This window comes from Cololabis saira, chromosome 1 (assembly GCF_033807715.1).
Source record: "Cololabis saira isolate AMF1-May2022 chromosome 1, fColSai1.1, whole genome shotgun sequence".
NCBI lineage: Eukaryota > Metazoa > Chordata > Actinopteri > Beloniformes > Belonidae > Cololabis > Cololabis saira.
Genome location: NC_084587.1, coordinates 42,923,150 through 42,944,929, shown reverse-complemented (window position 1 = coordinate 42,944,929; position 21,780 = coordinate 42,923,150). Strand labels below are relative to the sequence as shown.

The 21,780-nt window shown below is 45.9% G+C and overlaps 1 protein-coding gene across 7 annotated transcripts in view; it reads right to left on the bottom strand.

Moving 5' to 3' along the window:
* Window positions 1-11,645, bottom strand: part of LOC133446251 (VPS10 domain-containing receptor SorCS1-like) — a 248,106-nt gene extending 236,461 nt beyond the window's left edge. For all 7 annotated transcript variants that reach the window (XR_009782821.1, XR_009782822.1, XR_009782820.1 and 4 more), the window contains exon 1: window positions 11,031-11,645. Coding sequence is in view for 3 of the 7 variants with exons in the window: in XM_061724266.1 (XP_061580250.1) it covers window positions 11,031-11,609 (579 nt within the window). In the remaining 4 variants the exon portion in view is untranslated. The remainder of the gene's footprint in view (window positions 1-11,030) is intronic.
* Between the last annotated feature and the right edge of the window lie 10,135 nt (window positions 11,646-21,780).

The following is a 21,780-nucleotide window of genomic DNA, read 5'->3' as shown; positions in this document are numbered from 1 at the left end:
CTGAGCAGTGCGTCACAGCTCCCTCAGCGAGAGTGCTCTTTACCTGTAACCTTTTTTCTCTGAATTTCAATGCTGCTCTTCCCAGTAACAGGGGTTCGTTTGATCGGTCATTCTCTGGCACTATGTTCCCTCACACGTGGAGCGGTGTCGGTTGTGATGTAAAAGGATTAAATACTCATAGTTTTAGTGGTTAGCTGAGATGATTTTTAAGCAAACATCAGGTAGTAATTTAAAATTAAGGTGCAAAAAGCTACATTATTTACATTGACATTTCTGTCATTTTGCAATGGTCTACTTACACGGCACCTTTTCATGGGGCTGAACAAGCAATGTGATCAAAGCTAATTTTGCAATCACATCGGCTGCGACTGAAAACTGGTCATGTGACAAGCAGTTCAGTTGGTAGACTATATAAATCATCTCAAGGCACTTCAAAGTACAACAGTAAACATTATAATCCAGTAATTATTCCAGTCCATTATTGACCATTTATTATCCAGGTCATTCAAATTCATATTCTTATAATATTCTTAAACACCAATTATTTCAAAAAATAAAGACCCAACCCCGAATGTTCACCTTGATCAAGCAGGTGATGGTGGAAAGAATGAAGACGATCTTTCAAACTGCAGAGATCGTGGGATCGTCTAGGGCAGTTGTTCCCAACCTTTTTTCCTTGTTTCCCCCCTACTTGTGTCTAAGACCAGCCGGGCGCCCCGACCCGTACGTACTGTACTAGCACTAGCGTACTTACAAAAGAGTAAAGTGATTTGTTACAAATCTTTAATTGAAACAATGAACATTAATTATGTTTTTGTGACACATTTCTCTTTGGTTTACCCTGTATACATATGACTTTGTCTTTCTCACCTTCATTTTGTGTCACCAATGTATAAAATATGCACAGAAAATAATTGCAAGGACATAAACTAATTTCTGAAAAATGTCTCTTTTAATATGAGAGCAACATTTTTTTTACATTTTTCCTTTAACAACCTGTCGGAGTAGTAGTATGATTAAATGTTGAATAATGATATAATAATAAGTTATTACGTTTTTATCCTACTAAATAACTTATAACTTATATAACTTATATTTTGGTCATTTTAAAATACTACGTGGGTTTATACAGACTTGGATTACAGTATTCCATTAGGTGTGTTATTATGATGTTATTTATTTAACATGCGCAAGTATAATTGTTACAACTGCATATCCTCAAAGCAGACAAAGTTTCGCGCCCCCTCAGAGATCTCAGGTGCCCCCCCAGGGGGGGCCCGGACCCCAGGTTGGGAGACACTGGTCTAGGGTACATTCTATACTGTACATTTGCAGTTCTATGCTGATGCACTGACTGACGAGAAGTATTGACGTCGTCAACCTGACTGACCAGTCATAGCAAATTACGGGCAGTGACGTCCTTTCCTACCCGCCTCCTTGTTTGTGCGTGTAGCGGTAGCACATGGAGACCGATGGCTGAACCCAAATGGAGTTGGTCGCAAAATAAAGTCACCCCCACAGAAGGAGCTGCCCAGCCGTAAATACTTTTCCAATTGTTTGTTTTTCTTTTTTCAATTTAAGATTGTGAAAAAAATCAAAATCATGATTTTATTTTTTTTAAATCGGGATATGCGCTTGTCACCTACAGACAAACACTGTTGAGAAGAGGTGGACCGATGCCAGCCATGCCCTGAAGCTAACCCACCTTCATTCAGTTACTGGAAGTCAACTATTTTAGCTTTTCTGGATTAGCTAGTGCTAAATTATGATTCTAACTGATGTTCACTCTGATCAAATCTGTCCAAACATCCTCAAGGTTACATATGGGTCCTGAGACGCCATCAGAAACGAGAGCCGCCACCGATGAAACTGGCTTTTACAGCGTTCTGCTGGAGGTCGTGGTCACTTAGCTCACCGCTAGTCAACAGAGAAGGCTCCCACAGTGAGCCAACGAGAGAGCCAGAAGACCCAGCTGCTGCGAGATGTGGAAGCCGGTGAGCTCAGCGCAGCCGGTTAGCCCCGGCTAGCAGCCTTAAGCCCGGCGAGAAGAGTTCTTACAAAGTTCTTTACAACGATACCAGACATGAGGTGGCGCCATCCAGCCAAGCTCAATGATCAACATCTACAGCCACCAATGCGGGACCACCCACTCCCACGTGTGCTGACACAACCCAGTTCAGGTTTCTAGGACTCGTTCAACTTGCGAACCACTGAAAACCGGTTTGTTTTTTCATAGCTCGGGTGCTAAGGGGAGCCACGTCATTACATCACTGCAAATGTCAGTTACATTGCTGCATTTGCATTGGTGCGAAAATTGAAGCAACAAAAACGTATTTGCTCTAATACGGACTTGGTCTGTGCAGCACCCTCCGTTGATCATATCCCTAAACGACAGGTTGTCTCCTCCACAGACCACTGTTGCTTTGCTGTGTCCATATTAATTTGTTGCTTTTTTGAAAATGTCGCCGTCTTGCAGTCTTGCTATTGCCCTTGGTCTTAACAACTCCGGTCCCTCCGCTTACGTAAGCGGTTCTTTCCTCTAGCCCAGCAAATAGTTGGTGCTACCTTGGAGCCGCTTTTTTCTGGCCCAGAAGCAGTTCTTTGTCAGTGGGAACCGAAAGCCTGGTTCCAAACTCAGCACAGGCCCAGAACCAGCCCTGGAACGGGTTTGGTGGAAAAGCTGTATGGGTGGCCATTAAAAACAGCTCACGCAGCCTGGTTGTTCTAACTTTCTGTGGCATCAAAGTTGGTGGAGGTGCAGCGTTTGGGTTTACCGACACATTCCTATGAAACAGTTTTATTGTCTAACAGTTTGGATTCATCAGGGGCTAAAGAGCCCTGTCGTCACTGTGGAGAATCTGTTCCCTTAAACTCCAGGTTTCTGGCCACAGAAGTGCAGATCTGTCAGTGGCTGAATACAACGATGTCTCTTAAGGTGGAACTTTCGAGTTCTCGGGCCCGAGGGTTCATGAGGGTGGCAGAGAGCTGAAAAAGACACAGACAAACAGCAGAACGAAAAACAGCTCTTTTTTGTATTGCGCTTCTTCATGTTGAACAGCCGGAGACGACGGCTGGAACCGAGTGGACAGATGTGCCAATATTTGTTTGTTACGAGCGCATTTGGTTTTTAACTTTCCTATAAAGACTATAAATTACATTTCTCTGCATGTTATAATAATTATTGCACCGTAAAAATGGAAATAATAATGAAATAGTTGCTTCGCTGCTGTCAGATAGAAGTGATGTACAGATAAAATGTTGCATGTAAGTGCTGTAATGAGTTTGTTCAAACTGAAAACGTCCCCCTCACAAACAGACATCTGGACGTCCCAGCTGACACAGAACTTGGTCTCAGGGTTTCACACTAATTTGATTATTATTGGCAACTTCAATTACAGTTTACACTTGATCAGAACATAAAAACCAAACGTCTAAATCTGTTGTGTCAGCTTTTGAACAAAGACGTCCTCCATCATGCCCGGTTCGTTCAACACAGGTGACGATCGAAAGTCTGACGATGTAACCATGTCACCAGACCCTTGGCACACTCCTGATCTGATCGATCCCCTGCGGCAGACGACATCTGGCCGTCTCCTCTCCGTCCACCTACGCAGCTTGACGGCACTGTGACGACAGCGCTCTCAACGCTCAAATGTCCTTGCAAGAAGCCGCAAAAAAAAACAAAACAAAACATGGACTACAAGTACATGTAGGACTTTTCTCCCCCCGGGGTTTGACAGTAGCTTCGGGTCAGCGGGTAATGCGCGAAACTCTGGTTGTGAGTTCACCGTGAACTTCTGGTAAACTCTGGAGTGCCAGAGGCAAGAGCATGTTCAGACGGTTAAATCTAAATGAAGACACACTGGACTCATGTCCGTCTGTATCCCGCTTATCTCAAATGACATTTTTCCATCATTTTCCGAGACGCAGACTGCGTGTTCGGCTCTTCAGCGGGTCCGTTTATGCTCACGTGTGACTCCATGAGTCCAAACTGAACTGACGGCGTCTGAATTTTGTGAAAAGCATTAAAGGTTAAATATTCAGAGCATGTGAGTGCTCACCTGCATCCCTCACGCTTCAGCGCTGTGGCTTGTGGCCTCTCTCCACATCTGCTCAGACCGGGAAGCACATCTGCTCCGAATCAGACCGACAATGTCACATGTTTCATGCGGGATCTTCCCTTTTCTCATAAACAAGCTGACCTAAGGAAAGGCCGCAAATTACTCGTCATACCACCCCTAAATAGATTCAAATCCTAGAGTTATTTCACTTCTTTCCTCGTACAAGAAAGATGGTTGAATATAAACTCCGAGCGGTTCCTGACATTCTTGGTTTCTTGGTGGCCTCGTTTCTTGTGGAGTCCACAGAAGCTCCCGGGGCGGAGTGTGGCGTTACGCTCAGGAGACAAGTGGAGCATGCAGATGCTGGGATGCGATTGAGAGCCGGCCCGGGATGATGGGTGTAGCAGGGAAAGCAGGTTGTCAGGACGTCCAAAAATCTGGCTAATATAGTAAAGCGGTGAAGGAGGATTTTACATTTGTCACTGCCTTCATATCCCTGCTGAGAAACCAGCCCTCTCACACGGAGACGACACCCCCCTACATCATTCACTGTCTCAGAAACAGGAACCGAAGCGTCGCAGAGGTCAGCTGCAGATGTCAGCTGCAGAGCCACGAACGCATCGCATCAATGACCCGAGAGGCCCGGACACAACATCTACATAAAAGGATGTCCACTCAACCAACATGATCACCCCCCCTCTCCCCACCGCAATCATGTGATTTCACAAATCAGGCAGAAAATTGTCTCTTTGTGCTTGTGCGTCCAGTCCAGCCAGGACATCGTTTGACTGATCAATGTCCTTAAACTTCTAGTTCAAAAATTGCTTTTTACACCTGAGGAACGTTTCAGAAAGAAACAAGGTCGGCGTTGAGCGCTGATGTGGAGCTGAGATTGGAACCTTGACAAAGTCGGACGCTGAACTGCGTGTCGTGACAAACTGCGTGGATTTATGCCACATGGGACACGTCCCTCTTCTTCACCTGCGGCCTTCGTCTCCCCTGATCCTTCTCTCTTCTTCTCCTCTCGCCTCTCTTGCTCACGAAAGTGTTGCAATGACACGGCATCTAATGATGTTATTACATTTCTTCTACACTGAGTGTGGAGCATTAAAGCGCGGCCTGCAGCATCACCTTATCCAGTAAAGAGCAGAGTCGGCCATTACGGAGAGACTCGCGGTGATAATACGCCGCTACCGCCGCCGTGTTACGGTGACCTGAATCGAGATAAGTGGATCTGAATGGAAAAAACGACCGGCTGACGGGCTGAGACAGACTACAATAGAGTATGTGGTGGAGTACACAGCGGGCTGTTGTTTGTGGTGTCTTACCCGTGGCTAACATTAGAACGTTGAGCACGCTCAGCAGGGTGCTGCTGTTTACAGTTTCAGTACGGTGTCTTAAATGTTTTGGTTCCTTTATGTGTAATTCCCCACGATGCATCACTACCCTCCTCCCCCCTCTGAATAAATGAATAAATGAACATTTTCAAGGCTCCGCTATCAGCTGAAATCAATAACCGGTCCTGGTCCAAACTGGGACCGCGACTCTCTGCAGCCGCTGATGACGGCTCACTGGAGTTTGTGCTGCAGGACACCAAACGCTGCTGATACGGAACAGATCCATTAATGGACCCTACAACCAAGCCATGGAAGTGGATCAAGCTTTGGAAAGGTGTTTAAATTGGATCGGACGGCCATTTTTGACCACGAGGCAGAAGATGAGGATGAGAAGGCTACATTTCCAGCAATTAAAGATGTCCTCTCAGAAGACGGCGATGTTGCAACGAGATGAGATGCAACAGAAAGTAATCAAACAAATTACTTCTGGTATGGAATAATAACTAAAATAGTAATATTGCTTTTGTCATATTGTGCTTTTGACACAGTGTTGCATCATGTGTTCTGGACAGTTATTTTTAGGTTTTTATTAAAATCAGAGCAGAATTTTGCAATAAATCCTTTTTTATTTTTTCTGTCTTGAGGTCCCAGCCTGTTCTGAAACCTGCAACCGCAGACACCCGGGACCAAAAACCTGCATGATTTACACTAAAATAGAGACTGTGGTAACGTGGATGGCAGAAATGACAAAACCCTCACTTTTTATGCTTTAGAAACACAAAAAACCCTCAACATGTGTAAAGTTTGACATTTTTGCATCATTATCTAAAAAAAGGATAGATTAATGATCGGTGATTATTATTATTATCGTTTTTAAGGATAAATGACCTGTTTAGCATCTACTAGCATTCACTCACAATTACTGGCATCCAATAGCATTTACTAGCATCCGCCATCATCCACTAGCATATACCAACATCTACAAGCATCTTCCCACGGCCGGTGAACACAAGCTGCAAGACTACTGAAATATTTCTACTTGAAAAAAGAAAGAAAAAAACACATAATAGCCTGTGAATTTTGCACTAATGAATAAACTATAAATGCATTACTAGTGTAGAGGTGTGACAGAGAATTGACGGACAGAACAACATTGCCTTTAAATTGCTTTCCTTCTTCAGAAGTTGCTGTTTTCTCTGGTTGTTTTTGTTTTCAATTCAGGACTTGATCACAAAACTGTTGTAGGAAACAGCTTCATTTGGGATTCAGTGGGCAGATGTCAACACGGTGCCGGTAAGGAAAGTCAAGCAATAAAACTGAATTGGAAGTCCGTAATTATCTTCCCATCTGGGCCAGATAAAATGAGGCGGCGGGCCAGATCTGTCCCGATCTGGCCCATAGGCTTTGAGTTTGATGCGTCTGATTTACTTGATGGACAGCTGTGCTTGAGGTTCAGATTTCTTTTCCCACTTTATTATAACACCCTGGGATGCAGGATTTACAGGAGCAGGGAACGGCTCTGTGGCGGATACCCAGAGCTCCTGCTCCGTCTTCGTCTCTGGACACATCGAGCCTGCTGTCCGTGGACGCACCTGGTCCTGTTCGTGTCAGCAAAGACGTTCAGTCTCTGTGCGACCATGCTTCATATGTGTCTCTTTATAGCCAGAGGAATACGTTAAAACTGGGTTATGTGATCACATTCACAGACGAGTGCTGGAGCCTCCATAACTGTGTTTGTCTGCAGCATGGCCTGAACTTTGGGTTTAACGTACTAATATTCCTTAAACTATTCCCGTCTCTCCTTCAGAGATCTCAAAACTGTTTAGTATTTTCATTCCCGACATGTTAACCGCAGGTTTCAAGTAACGCACGTTTTCACAGAACGCGTTAATCATGGCTGATCAGCATTTCCCTTGCCGTTTCCCCTCCTCCACAACTCGCTTTAAAAAAATCTGTAATTGTAAACATGTCTGTAAAGAAACAGGATACAAGGTGGAGAAGTCGTGTCTTCATGTTTGTGAACTGGAATTAGGTTTATTTATCTTTTTAAAGTCTGAAGCCATCAGATACATCAGTCGGAGTATTTATGTTGTGAACCCATAGCCTGTGAAAACAGTAGGCGGAGCATTAGGTCATGTGACCCACTGGTGCCTGAAGGGGAGTTTTTAAGCTTCCTGTTCTCTGTACGCCTGGAAACCATGTTTCCCAGGAAGCTGGCGGGAACACGCTCACCGTATGTCAATCAAAGTTAGCTGCAGCGACCAGCTCCTCGAGTGGCTCCCTGCTGAAATATCTGCTGAAATTAGGGCTGGGCGATATGGCCTTTTATTAATATCTCGATATTTTTAGGCCATGTCACGATACACGATATACATCTCAATATTTTGCCTTAGCCTTGAAATAACACTTTGATGCATACAATCACACCAGTATGATGATTCTATATGTCTACATTAAAACATTCTTGTTCATACTGCATTAATATATGCTCATTTTAAACTTTCATGCACAAAGGGGGAAATCACAACTAAGTCAAATTTACCAAAACTGTATTTATTAACAGTTACTAAGCAGTGAGCGGCACAAACAAAAAAATTGTCATTTCAAAACAGAAAGTGAACGTTGCATCTCTCTGACTCCCCGTCTTAAGAACATCTGCTTAAAACATCTTCTGGTCCCGGTTTTACCAGGATGAGCTGCTCTGAGCAGGAGGGGCCTTTATTTTACACTTTTATAAACCCTAACCTAATTAGGGAGTAGGGACTGCAATGTTTCATCCTCTCCTCCTTTACTTTGCATCACGTTCACTTACTTTTAGAAATATGACGTCATATAGTCTTGTTTGACTTTGTTTCGATGATAGTGAATGATTTCATGTGGCCACATTTAAGCAACACTAGGTGACGTTTCTCAGCTCTGGAAGAGAAAGGCTCGGCTGCGCGCGGACGCGCGTCACACAGAGTGGATAGTTGGAGCTGCATCAGCGCGGCATTCAAGGAGAAAACATCCCCACCCGTCTTTACTAAACCGTCCCAGTTCACTTTAGTAGCAACCGCGCGGATGAGCTCACGGCGCAAACAAGCTGAGTTTGGGAAAGTTAAAGTTAAGTTAAAGTTAAGTTAAAGTTAAGTTAAAGTTAAGTTAAAGTTAAGTTAAAGTTAAAGCGGGGTGGGACTGACCGGCGGACCCGGACAGCAGCGCCGACAGCAGCTGGTCAGGGGCGTATAACGATGCACGCACGACAGCACGTGACTGACGTGTGTAACTGGGTGCGCTTGTTTTATGTCTCAGAGAAGGAGAGACAAGATGAGAGAGTGAGAAAAGCCTGTAATTTAATGCCCGTGGCTAAAAGCAAATGCGTGACAATGTATACTCGTATATTCACGATATAGTCATTTTGTACATCGCACAGAGTAGAAGCCGCGATACATCGACTATACTCGATATATCGCACAGCCCTAGCTGAAATATCTGCTGAAATATCTGCAGAGCTCCAGGCAGACATCGACAGCAGAATATCCGTTTTTTTAATGTTTCTGTTGTGAAATAAGAACTGCATTTAGCTGACGCTGGGTTAGCACAAACTGCTGGCTGCTTCGCTAAGTGCGGTACCATCACGATTACTGATGAGGAAGGGATAACGGCTAGTCACTGGCTGAGCCAACTGTCAATCAATCATTATTAGATACATTTATTGAGTTATATAAATTCTCCTGATGTGGTACGAAAATATTCACCCCCATCAGAGTTGTAATGGATGTCAAATAGTTGAGACCAAAACAGCGTTTTGAACCGCTCTATAGTTGGACATTTCAACATTGGAGTCGATGGATTTCCAATGTCTGCTAGCTGGACTTTCCTGCAAAGCAAAGTTAAATGTGCCGGCAGAGCCTCTAGATCTCCAGGCTAGGTGGCTTCGCCTGATGAGCAGATGGCGATACAACGGCATGACCTCACGCTGGCAGAGATGCCCCACTGATCCAAACATCATATCTTTACTCATGCTTGTCTGGAAGTGTTTTTACGTACGAAAAAACCCTGTTTGCAAGTCCTAACATGTAAACAAGAACATTTCGTAGCGTCTAAAGTTGATACAGTGGTGTCCTGTAGAGATGAAGGCTGATGAAAGATAGAGAACTGTCTTTTCTGTGTTGTAATATTTGATCAGTAAAGTTATTGATGGCTGCAACCATACATGTTGAAGTTTAGGAAAAGGAAAACTAAATAATAACAGTAGTTAGTTGGGATGGACTGGTGACCTGTCCAGGCCACGTCATCCACCTTTCATCAAAAGATACCTAGACTCGAAGCAGAACCTCGTGAACGTGAATAGGAAGGCACAGGGATGGATGGATGGATGTACAGTATGGATGTATGGTTGTATGGATGTATGGATGGATGAATGGATGGATGGATTGAAAGAGGGAGGATAAATAGATGGATGCATGAATGGATGGCTGGGCAGATGGAATGATGGTTGTAAGAATGGATGGATAGACAAATGGAGGATAGATAGATGGATGGATGGACAGATGGAGGACAGATAGATGGATGGAGGGACTGCACAGCCATCCGTGTCATATAGCTGCAGCAGTGCTGTGTGATGGGGACTGACAGTTCATTGGTTTTGATTAATTAAGCTAATTAAGGAGCAAGTTTTCATTCTTCTGATGCTTTTTGCTCATGGAACTAAAAGTTTTAGACGTATCTGTGTGTAAATACTTTCTTTCCTTTTCTGAAATTGTGCATCACCATGACTGGCACAAATATCAATGAAACAACTGAAAATGGTTTAATCAAAGTCTACTACTCCCGTCACGCAGCTGGTGCGTCACCAAAATGCTCCAGGACGTCACCGTGAACTCAGAAGCACCTGTGAGCGCCTTCTCTCCTGCCTCCGAGCCAGCTCTGAGCCAGCTATGAGCATCTCCGACACCCCCCCCGGTGCATCTCTCCATCCGTCACCTGAGGAGATCTACAGCCAGAAACTTTGCTCTCCTCTCTCTCCCGAGACTGGAGCCCTGCTGCGGCAGAGGGAGGCGGAAGCTGGGATCTCCCCAACCTGCAGCGCTGAGCGGCTTCTAAACCCCCACAAACACGCACACACACAACTTATAGAGCTCTTTTCAGAGCAAATGGTCCTGCAATCATCAGAGTGATTGTCTTGATCTCGTCATGATGTATATATATATATATATGTATACACAGTATGCGTGTGTGTATGTATGTATGTATGTATATGTGTAGGTATGTGTATGTACTATTGTATTATTGCTTATACAAATACTGTATGGAATGATATTTATTAATGACATTGCCCTAGTTTATAAAAGCTAACATTTTTTGGTGAAAAGGGTAGGCGTCATAAGCTTAGGCTTCAGTCTACACCTTTTGGTCCTTTGTTTTTAGCTAAAATTGTACATATATACCAAAAATTATACATATTTTTTTGCAACACTGACGAATTAAACTTGTACTTTGGTTTTGTGGGAATTGAAAGGACCAATAAACTAAACTAAAGTAAAGTAAAGGATGCGTCAGTGACAGAAGCAGACCACCATCAGCAGCTGTGCTGGTGTCTCTCTCGCAACACGTGCGCACTCGCATCCCCGCCGGCCGGACCGGGACTTACGCTGCTGTTCTGGCCGGACCAGTGCACCATGGCCTGGTTGTGGGAGGAATCCCCGCTCAGCGCGAACGTGGAGCTGTTGACTTTGGGCTCGTCTTTGGCCGCGGCGGCTCTGCGCTCCTCTGCGCTCCAGCGCGGCTCGGAGCGCGGCGCCCTGGCTCTGCGCTCCGCCGGCTCCCGGCCCCGGACTCCGGCTCTGCCGCCGCTGTCCCTCCTGCCGCGGGAAACTTTAGTGTCTGCGGAGCGGTTCTGGGTGGCCCCGGCTCCTGATGCGCGCGGGTTACTCCGTTCCGGGCTTGGACGCGCGTTCTCCGCGCGAGGAGCCCGAGCGCATCCAGCGGCGGAGCCCGCAGCCTCGCAGGGACGGATCCCGTCTCCATCACCCCGAACTCCCCTCTCTCGCCCTCCCGTGTCCAGTCTCAGCAGTAATTCCTGTCCACGCCACTTTCTCCCGGGCTGACATGACCTGCAGGTGATGTCCGCCTCGGCCGCGGGGAAGAGCCCGGCCAGGAGCAGGAGCCAGAGCCAGAGCGCGCGGTGCCACTTCGGGCAGGAGCTGACCTCCCTCTGCATCGCTGGCATGCAGGGAGAAGGATGCTGCGGATGCTGAGGGTCCCCTTTAGCCGACTCAGTAGAGGTTGCTGCAAGTTCTGGCGATGTCTGGATGGGGAAAAAAGTGCGACTGGCTGAGCCCAAGTGGTCCAAGTTGGAAGGTTTGATCAAATGAAGTCCCCCCCACCACCACCCGCGCTCGCTCACGGGGAGGGGCTGAGGAAACAGACTCCGACATGGAGGACAATGTTGCGACTGTCTTTCTCCATATTTGTTATATTTGCCACCATACGCTGCTCTTTAATGAAAGCAGTCAGTCTGTTGCTTTTTTTATTTCCCCTCATGGCCACATTTTTACAGGGACTATTTCAGGCGTTTTCTTTCCTTTTCTCTCTCTTTCTCCTGTTGCAGATCTTTCGTGACCCACTCCCCCCCAGAGGAAGTCAGTCTCTCAACTTAGCTAATGAAACTGGCTTATTTAACCAGTTTCATTAGCAGGCATGAGCAGGTGTTTAAAAGCCTGATCCGTGGGGGGTTTCTAATTGGGACATATGAATATCTCAGTCAGGGGCGTCAATTGGGTATGGCAAGGCATGGCAGCCGCCACAGCTTTGCTTCAAGGGTTAAATGTAAATGTTTGTTTTTTCAAATACATTTATGGAATTACTCTGTCTATTTGTATTGATTATTCTATTACTTAATACATATAGAATAACTACAAATGCAAATCAGAACATGATCGATTTCACTAGTTATTATACACTGCAAAAACTCATCTTAACAAGAATATTTGTCTTATTTCTAGTTAAAATGTCTAATTTTTAGTCAAAAAAAATCTCATTACATTTAAGACAAGACTCAAAAACAACCGTTTTCACCTGTTTCAAGTAGATTTTCACTTAAAATAAGTAGAAAAATCTGCCAGTGGAACAAGATTTTTTTGCTTGTAATGAGAAGATAAATCTTGTCCCACTGGCAGATTTTTCTACTTATTTCAAGTGAAAATGTACTCGAAACAGGTGAAAATGGTCAAATAACAAGTTATTTTTTCTGGTAATGACTCTTGTTTTAAGTGTAATGAGATTTTTTGACTAAAAATGAGACATTTTAACTAGAAATAAGACAAATATTCCTGGTAAGATTTTGAGTTTTTGCAGTGAGCGAGACTGCATTTGAAAAAGTTCCAATTTTCTAGACCACAAAGATAAGCTACATAGACTTCTGTGATGAGTATTTGCTGGACGTGTTGATTGATACTCTAGTTAAGTTCTGTGACTCGTAACCTTGCCATACCTTAGCTTCCACTGAATTGACGCCACTGATCTCAGTTAAGTGCAGTTTCAGACTTGGACTTCCTAAACCAGCCCCACAGGGACAGGGGGTTTCTCTCTCTCTCTGCATGCTGGTCTCACAGCCCCACCAGGTGATTTGGAATTGATTGTATGGAGCAGTGCAGCTGAGGGGGAAGCAGCCCAGGCTGCATCATGAATAGTTGGACATCGTGTATAGTTTTGGCACAACAAGCATCCGCAGTGTCCCGGGCAGCAGGGATGAGCATAACTGGTGGAAACAATAAAAGTTCATCTCTTTGATAGCGACCCTGCAGCTCTGTGTGTCTAATCACTGGAGGTTACTCCAAATGCTGATGAGCGCCCGGTTGCCAAAAGGGAAACACAAATGGCCACAGACTTCTACAACAGCTGGCTGCTTTCTTCTGGTGCCACGAGGGAGTGGAATGGGCAGATTGTGCCTGGAGAGGTGATTAATTTTACCACAGGAGAAAAAAAAAATATCTATAGGCTGAAACAAATGATGATTGAGGAGGAAAAGATCACTGAATTATTGCCAAACAGCACTAACAAGATATTTCACTTTTGCTCCCAGAAAGATGAATGTTTCCTCCCGACAACAAGTGCGTGGAATATAAACACACTAATTTTAAGATAGTATTATTAATACTAATCAAGGTGCAACAACGAAGCAGTAATGCATGGCCGTGGAGATCCCTGAACGACCACCGGGGGCCGGACCCAGCTGTGAGTCTCCTCTGACCTGCATAATCACATGGTATATTTTACAACAGAAATGGAAACGATTTTGGTTGTTTGGTTGTAGGCAAAAGATGGAGTCGGCAGGAGTACAAACAAAAATAAATTTTAAGGCGCTGCTCAGGCAGTAATCCAGAAAAAAAAAAACTTCACTTCCAAGCTCGAGGAAAAGCCAAAATAATAATAAAACTCACAGACTATAGGAGGACACTGCCAAGGAAACTAAATAGACCTAGATGATGAACAGAGGTTGAGTAAAAGACAGGATGCCAAAACATTCCTGCTCCAGCTGCAGCCACAAACGGGTAGAAACACAGTTCAGGGGGTCGGCTGGGAGCAGGAGCTGCAGAGCCCGGAACGATAGCAGGATCAGGAGGCTGATGCTCCAGCTGAAGAGGCATGAGCCACAGAAGCTGCAGTTGGAGCTGCAGTTGGAGCAGACGAGACCGTGGCTGCAGCCGGAGCAGAAACAGACGAGACCATGGCTGCAACCGGAGCAGAAACAGACGAGACCATGGTTGCAGCCGGAGCAGAAACAGACGAGACCATGGTTGCAGCCGGAGCAGAAACAGACGAGACCGTGGCCAGAGCTGGAGCAGCCGAGACTGTGGATGCTGCCTGAGGCTGAGGCAGTGGAATGGAGACAGGCTGGGGTGCAGTGGAGGCCAGTATGGACTCTGTGGAACCAGGCGATCCCAAAGCTAAGAATTCCTATCTGAGTCCCTGAATGATCTCAGGTGGAAGGTAAACACAGAGAGGCAGAGTCTTTTCTCAGACGGTAGTCCCTATGAGTCACTCATGAGTAACGCTAAGCTAAAACAACTAACTTGATTGGCATGAGGTGGGCGGAGTCAATACTATAAACCTACGAGTTCTTTCTCTTTCTCCAGTTCTTTCACACATTTTATGATAATGACCCGTCTAGAGCACTCAGAGCCCTCAGGTACCATCAGATAGTTAGTAGGTACACCCTTTTCATGTACAATTACACGTTACATTTTCATCAGTTCATGACACAAAGATGCAATTACATCATTTGATTGGTTTTTAGCTTTATATTATTTTGTAACTGCATTGATTAGTCATAATTGATTATGAAAGAATTGTTAGCATTGATGGGTCATGAAAGGACATAAATCTCACAGACAATTTTAGGAGTGGCCAGTTTAGCTGTTTATTTGTAGCTGCAATACACCATGGGAAGTGCAGGAGACAGTACAATGTAACAATGGCTGTGTAGCTTGAAATTGAACATACAAAAAAATATATAGATGATTGGGGTGAAAAGTCAAAGAAAACAGATAACTTTTTAAAGTTTTGAAAGTTTTTTACAGAACTCAAGCTGGAACTGCAGATGGTGATGCAGAGGAATCATTTCACGCAGCACAGCGAGGAGGGCCTGGCCAGAAAAATAAGATCATTCTTTCGTTGACCATCAAAATCACAAAATGAGCAGATGTTGCTTCTGATCATAGTAACAGTTCTACATCTACATGGATTAAATCTTCAACAGACAGAATCAAACATCAATTTCCTTTTTATTAATTTGATGACCATGAGAGGGCAGAATGAAAGTTTATGAAGGTGCCTGGATTGTCTAATTGTTCCTGCAAAACATGTAAGTGTGCATGATTGTTTGTCTCTGTGTGTTCCTGTGGTGGACCAGTGACCTTTCCATCTGTACCCCACCTCCCACCACATGGATGGATGGATGGAATAAATAGATATAAATTTGACCTGGATGGCTCGGAAGACACATGTCTGATGTGAAAAGTCAGAAAAAAACAAAACTGTAACAAAAACCAACAGAACTTCATAAATGTCCAGCACTTCTGTCAGTTTGTTTTCATACATGCCTTATCTGAACATACTGGTGTTTCAGTTGCAAACCGCAGCAGAGTGCACTGAGGTCAGCCTGAGCTGCTAAAAATAGCTTCCCTGGTCAGTGAGCACAAGCATGAACACGTCTTTCTAGGTTTCCCACTTGCAACTGGAACATCGCCAGCTCAGGTTTCACTTTCCGAGGCGTAGCACAGCATACAGGTGAAAGCTAGAGACAGTAAATGGGATGTCTTTGTCCTTCTTTCTGCAGGACTGGACACTGCAACAGAAAAAAAAACATCAGGATATCTGAACATCTGGCTTCTGGCAAGGTCTACAGGATCACAAGGGAACCCACGTTATAGACAGCTGCTAAAACCTTAGCTGTAGCAGTTGCTGTAAGAAAAGCTGCTTAGTTCTTCTAACATGGTGCTACTCATTATCACACACAACTGTTGCAGGAAAATGTCTTCTAGATCAACTGGACTGCAAAGACTGGACTCTGATGGACTGAATCTGATTTACCTCATAATCAGATTCGGGGGGGGGGGGGGCATCTATTACCACAGCGGTGTCGGTGCACACCCATCCATCCTCGGCCTCACAGACATCCATAAAGCGCATAAATCAAGAGAAATCCTGCAGGTGTCGTCCATCCTGTTCTCCAGCTAAGACCACATCACATGAGAGGTGTTCTTCTGACTCCACAGTGAAGATGGAAAGTGCTTCCCTTCCTCAGGGCACAGTGCATTAAGTAGACATATTGTCCTGGATTAAAGGTGTTGCAGTGGACACGGGGTCACGTGGCTTCCAGACACTTATCAACCAGCTCCCTGGTGAGTGTGTGTGTGTTACAGCAGCGCAGCGTTAACCGTCTCTCACCGTATCATACGGTATCATCTCATCACGTCTGAACTCTCCATCCATTCACACAAATCAATGTGCTGCCAATAGCAGAAATTGATTTTTTCAGGATGTTGCAGAAGCCGGTCTCCAGGCCTGATGAAATCGGATTTGTGTGTGTAAAACCGTCCCACCCCACCCAGCCCCCCATCCTTAAACGTAAATGGTGGAACGCTGCATAAATCTGATCAGACTCCAAACAAGGGCCGGAATCAGCATCTGCACAGACTGAAATTTGTTTCAGATTGTCGTGCTCGTTTCACTGAATTCCTGCTTCCACTTTGGTGACATAATAAACCTTATAAGGCTCCCTGGCGCGCTTGGGCAAGAGGACACACAAGCCGGTTCTTTGTAGAACCTGTTTGGAACCGGCTCTGGCAAGGGCCCAGCACAAGCAGGAGCACCGGCGCTGATTCTGAGCTGGTGGAAAAGCACTAAAAGAACAGTGAATTTCTGTGTAGTGCATGTTCCCAATGCAACGTACACTTTCAAAAGTTGCCATTGTTAAGTTATCTACAGGCCAGCAAGAAAAAGCTATGTTTTTGCATCCTGGTGGAGTGGCACTTCCTACGAACAGCACCATCCAAAGAACTGACATGTGGCCTTTAGGACACATGTTAGAGGTTTCAAAGATGGTACCCGTTTAGACATCCATGAATGAATGGTGTAGCAGGGCGAGTGCTACGGGGCCCGACCGACAGGATGGAGAGGACACGGAGCTTAGTGCAGAACCCTTTTTTTATCAGCAATCACCCACACGCCCAGGACACAGTGCACAAGCACCTCACACCAGCAGCACCTCACGATCAGCAGCTCCAGCTTCAGTCTGTCCACCAGTCTCAGCAGCAGCTTCTCCTCTTATAAGGCTGGCAGGGTGGAGAGGTTGACTAGCCACACCTGTGTCCCGTCAGCCTGAGTGGCTGCAGCTCCTCCACTCTGCCACACACCCCCAACGCCAAACTCGCGCCGGGGTCCGTCCGGCCGAGCCTACTCCCCCCCCGCCCCCCTCGGAGCGGGAAAGGAAGCCCGGAACCGCCGTCTGCGCCCCCGGGCCTTCCTGGTTCAGACGGCCGCCGAGCCCCGTCGGGAGGTCGCCCTCGGGCCGACCAGCGGGAACGGTCGGGCGGCCGTCCTCGGCGACGGGCCGACCAGCGGGAACGGTCGGGCGGCCGTCCTCGGCGACGGGCCGACCGCCGAGAACGCCGCTCTCAGTACCGGGCCCATGGTGGCCTCGGGTCAGACGGTGCGTCCAGGACCACCCCCTCCTCCGTGACGCGGACCCGCGCCGGCCGCTGGTCCGCCTCCAGGACCGCCTCCTCCCCGGTGCAGCCGTGGTCTGGAGCTGGTGTGTCCAGGACCGCCTCCTCCGTCACGCAGCCCTGCTCTGGCCGCGGGTCTGCCTCCGCGGGTCCCGCCGTCGCTAGCACCGCCTCCTCCTCCTCCGCCGCCACCGTCTCAGGAGCCGTCGCCTGGCGGCCAGCAGCCTCTGCCTCCCGGCCTCTCAGCTGCTGCGTCGCCAGCGCTGCCGCGGCGAACCTTAGGCGTGGCGCCGGGGTGGGCCGCTCCGGGGGTCCCGCCGCTCGGGAGCCGTCGCTTGGCGGCCCGCAGCTTCTGCCTCCCGGCCTCTCAGCTGCGGCGCCGCCAGCTCCTCCCGCGCTGCTGGCGCAGGGGTGGGTCTCCCCGCCGCCACGAGCGCTTCCATCGCGGCGAGCTGCCGCTTGCCCCGGTCACTGAACACGGCTGTCAGGTCCGCCATGGCCTGGGCGAGCGCCTCCAGGGCCCGCTCCGTGCCTCTCTCGTCCATGCTTCGGGCCCCACGTTGGGCGCCAGTGTAGCAGGGCGAGTGCTACGGGGCCCGACCGACAGGATGGAGAGGACACGGAGCTTAGTGCAGAACCCTTTTTTTTACCAGCAATCACCCACACGCCCAGGACACAGTGCACAAGCACCTCACACCAGCAGCACCTCACGATCAGCAGCTCCAGCTTCAGTCTGTCCACCAGTCTCAGCAGCAGCTTCTCCTCTTATAAGGCTGGCAGGGTGGAAAGGTTGACGAGCCACACCTGTGTCCCGTCAGCCTGAGTGGCTGCAGCTCCTCCACTCTGCCACAAATGGTTAGTTCTGTTTAAACCATGGAACAAGCTCAGACTCGTGTTCGTGGGTTTACTTTGCCACTGGTTCATGACACACTCCTGATAAATGCTTAAAATGCCACCCAGTTCTGGTGCGTTTGTCCGGTTATGAGCCCACCTGTCACTCCTGTGTTTCCTGGTCTTCATCCTGCTGCTGAAACATCAGATCATGCCAGCGTGCCGGCAAAACCTGAAGCAACACTGAAACACTGACGTTTTTGATGAATGAGGTGGCGTTCTGGGTTGTGAACCACTTTCCCCTCATTTTCCACTTCCCATAATCTTGAGAGAACTTGATTTTTCTTTCATCAGTTCAGAGGTTTTTTGATCCAGCCTTATTATCATCTCTGTAGGTTTTTGCCTGCTCTTGATCATTAACAAGGAACCATGTTTCCTGCATCCTGAGAGCCTTTATTTTCTGTGCAGCAGTGATAAACTTCATACAAGTGAGTTTCCAACATTTCTGTTTCTGTGATTACCCACTTTTATAGAATCAAGTCAATTGCTGATTTATATTTTTCTTTTATCGTTCCATCCATCCATCCATCCATCCATCCATCCATCCATCCATCCATACTTCCATCCATCCATCCATCCATCCATCCATCCATCCATCCATCCATCCATCCATCCATCCATCCATCCATCTTCTTCATGAGGGCAGCAGCCTTAACAGAGAACTGTAAACATCCCCCCTACCGGCAGAAGTGGACAGAGTACTCGACCCCAGTACTTGAGTAAGAGTACAAATACTACTGGTCAAAATTTACTCCGTTACAAGTAAAAGTAGCTCAGTCAAAATATTACTCGAGTAAGAGTAGAAAAGTACTTGCTTTTAAAGGTACTTAAGTATCCAAAAGTAAATGCTTTTAAATTTACTTTAAGTAAAAGTAAGAGTAAGAGTAAGAGTAAATTTCTTATTTTCCACATCAGTAAATTACTATATTTTTTCTAAATTATTTTAAGGATCTTTTCAATTCAATTCAATTTTATTTATATAGCGTCTAATACAACAGATGTTGTCTCTAGACGCTTTCCAGAGATCCAGAACATGAACATAAACATAAACATAAACATAAACATAAACATAAACATAAACATAAACATAAACATAAACCCCCGAGCACTTTTAATTATTGTTTCTGAGAATTAACTCTTTGAAAACAGCTGCACTGATGTGCTGCTTTTAGAACCACAATGTTATATAAAACCTGCAGAAACACCAAAAACAAATCAAATGATCATAAGAGGACAGCAGATGATGCAGAGTTTATTAACAATAATGAACTGAAACCAAATGAACCTGCACCATCCAACTAAGTCTGGATCCCCCTCAAAGACCACTGCTTTACAAAAAACTACATCTCTGCTTTCAATAACTCAATGTTGAAGTCACTTAACTTTACAGGAAGGACATGTACCAGTACAATATAGCAATATAGAGCATAACAAACTGTCTCCCAATGTCTGTCTGAGAACGTGCACTGTGATAGGTCTCCTCCTTTGACAAAAACAGCTTGTGTCCAATAGGATTTTAGGGAAGAAGAAAAAAGAGCAGACCTGAAAGTAACGAGTACTTTTCAGCCTTCCTAGAAATTTACTCGAGTAAAAGTAAAAATATTTGTCTTGGAAATGTATTGAAGTAAGAGTAATAAGTACCAAAGAAATCTAATACTCAAGTAAAGTACAAATCCTCTGGATATGTACTTAAGTACAGTACTCAAGTAAATTTACTCCGTTACTGTCCACCACTGCCTACCGGGCCCCTCCACCTGCTCTTCTAGGAGGATAGTAAGGTGTCCCATTATCTTCTGGAGGATATAATCTATCCAGTGCGTTTTGGGTCTGCCTCCAGACCTTCTTCCAATTGAACATGTCAAAACCCCCTCTCCAAAGAGGCTCATGGAAGCACCCTAACCAGATAAACCACCTCAGCTGTCTCTTCTCAGTGTAGAGGAGCTCTACTCCAGAGGTGGGTTTCCATTAGCTTCGGGTATAAATCCGTGTCTTCATTACACTGTGGTGCCAAACAAGAACCACTGAACAACTAACACAGCACAGTTTTTTGCTGTTCACAAACAGCCAGCAGCATAAAAGTAAACAAAAAAGGAGAATGCAGCAAAAGAAGAATCAAGTAGGCAAGGAAGCGACAGAGATGTTGCTTGCGTTTTGTTTTTTGCTTTTTTAAATACACGTTGGTGGCTGTGATTGAGATTTCTTTAAATTACTTTTTTTTAATTACTTACCTAATCAATTAAAACTACTTTATTACTGCATTGCCTGTTTAATTGGTGCTGAACTACTAGAATATCTAATTTCCCTGAAGGGACCTCCCCAATGGATTGATAAAGTTCTATCTAATCTAATGTAATCTCATTTTAAATGTACTCGGAGCAAAATGTTTGTTGTGTTCCTGTGATTTATGTATGTTCCTGTGAGAGGGATGAAGTAGTTCCTTGGTTCACCACAGGTCTGGGGAACCTAAAAACCTTTCTTCCAACCAGTCCCCTGTCCTGAGCAATTACCGAGGAACTATGGAGAGGAAAAACTCTGGCAGAACCAGGCCAAGGAAGGGCGGCCTTCTGCCTTGACCATTTAGAGGTTGAGAGGACAGGGAAAAAGGAGAATCAACAGATCCAGGGGCACCTGCTGGGGGCAAGGAACACAGGCTGAAAAATCTTCACACCTTGAAAAACGGCCCAAAACTCCCGCTGATGGAAACACACCCCAACCAAACCTCTCGACCCGTCTCTAAGGCCTGGGTCTCTCTGGAAGCACAAGCATTGTGATAGAGTTGTGTAGTGGTTTTGCTTCGTCCTCAGTTGAATGCACCTGCTGTGTCTACTGGTCCATACCTGTAATGCCCTGGAAGTTTACCTTCTAGCCAGCCCTCGCTGGCTCCATGGCTGTAACACTATTCCCAAATATGACATGGGAGAATCTCACTGGTTGGAAAATGGCTCAAACGTTATAAATCCTGAGTGAGCAATGCAACTTTTTGAGAAAAGAAAAGTATTTTGCAAACCCATATTTTGGTAGGATTTTCTCTTGTGAACAAAGAAACCTCAGTCTGAGCAAACAAAAAGAAATGTTCATCTGCTCCCTCACAAATCTCTGCTCACGCTAAACTTTGTCTGTACACCTGCTTAACACGTAACAGCACAATGAGCGTGCCCCAAAAAGTGTAGTCTCTAGAAGAGTCATAAGCGGCTTTCTGGAGGAACTGTCAAACTAAAGACAGTGGTGCATAACGCAGAGTCAACCCAGGGCTCTGCGTGATTACGTCGCTGTGGCAGA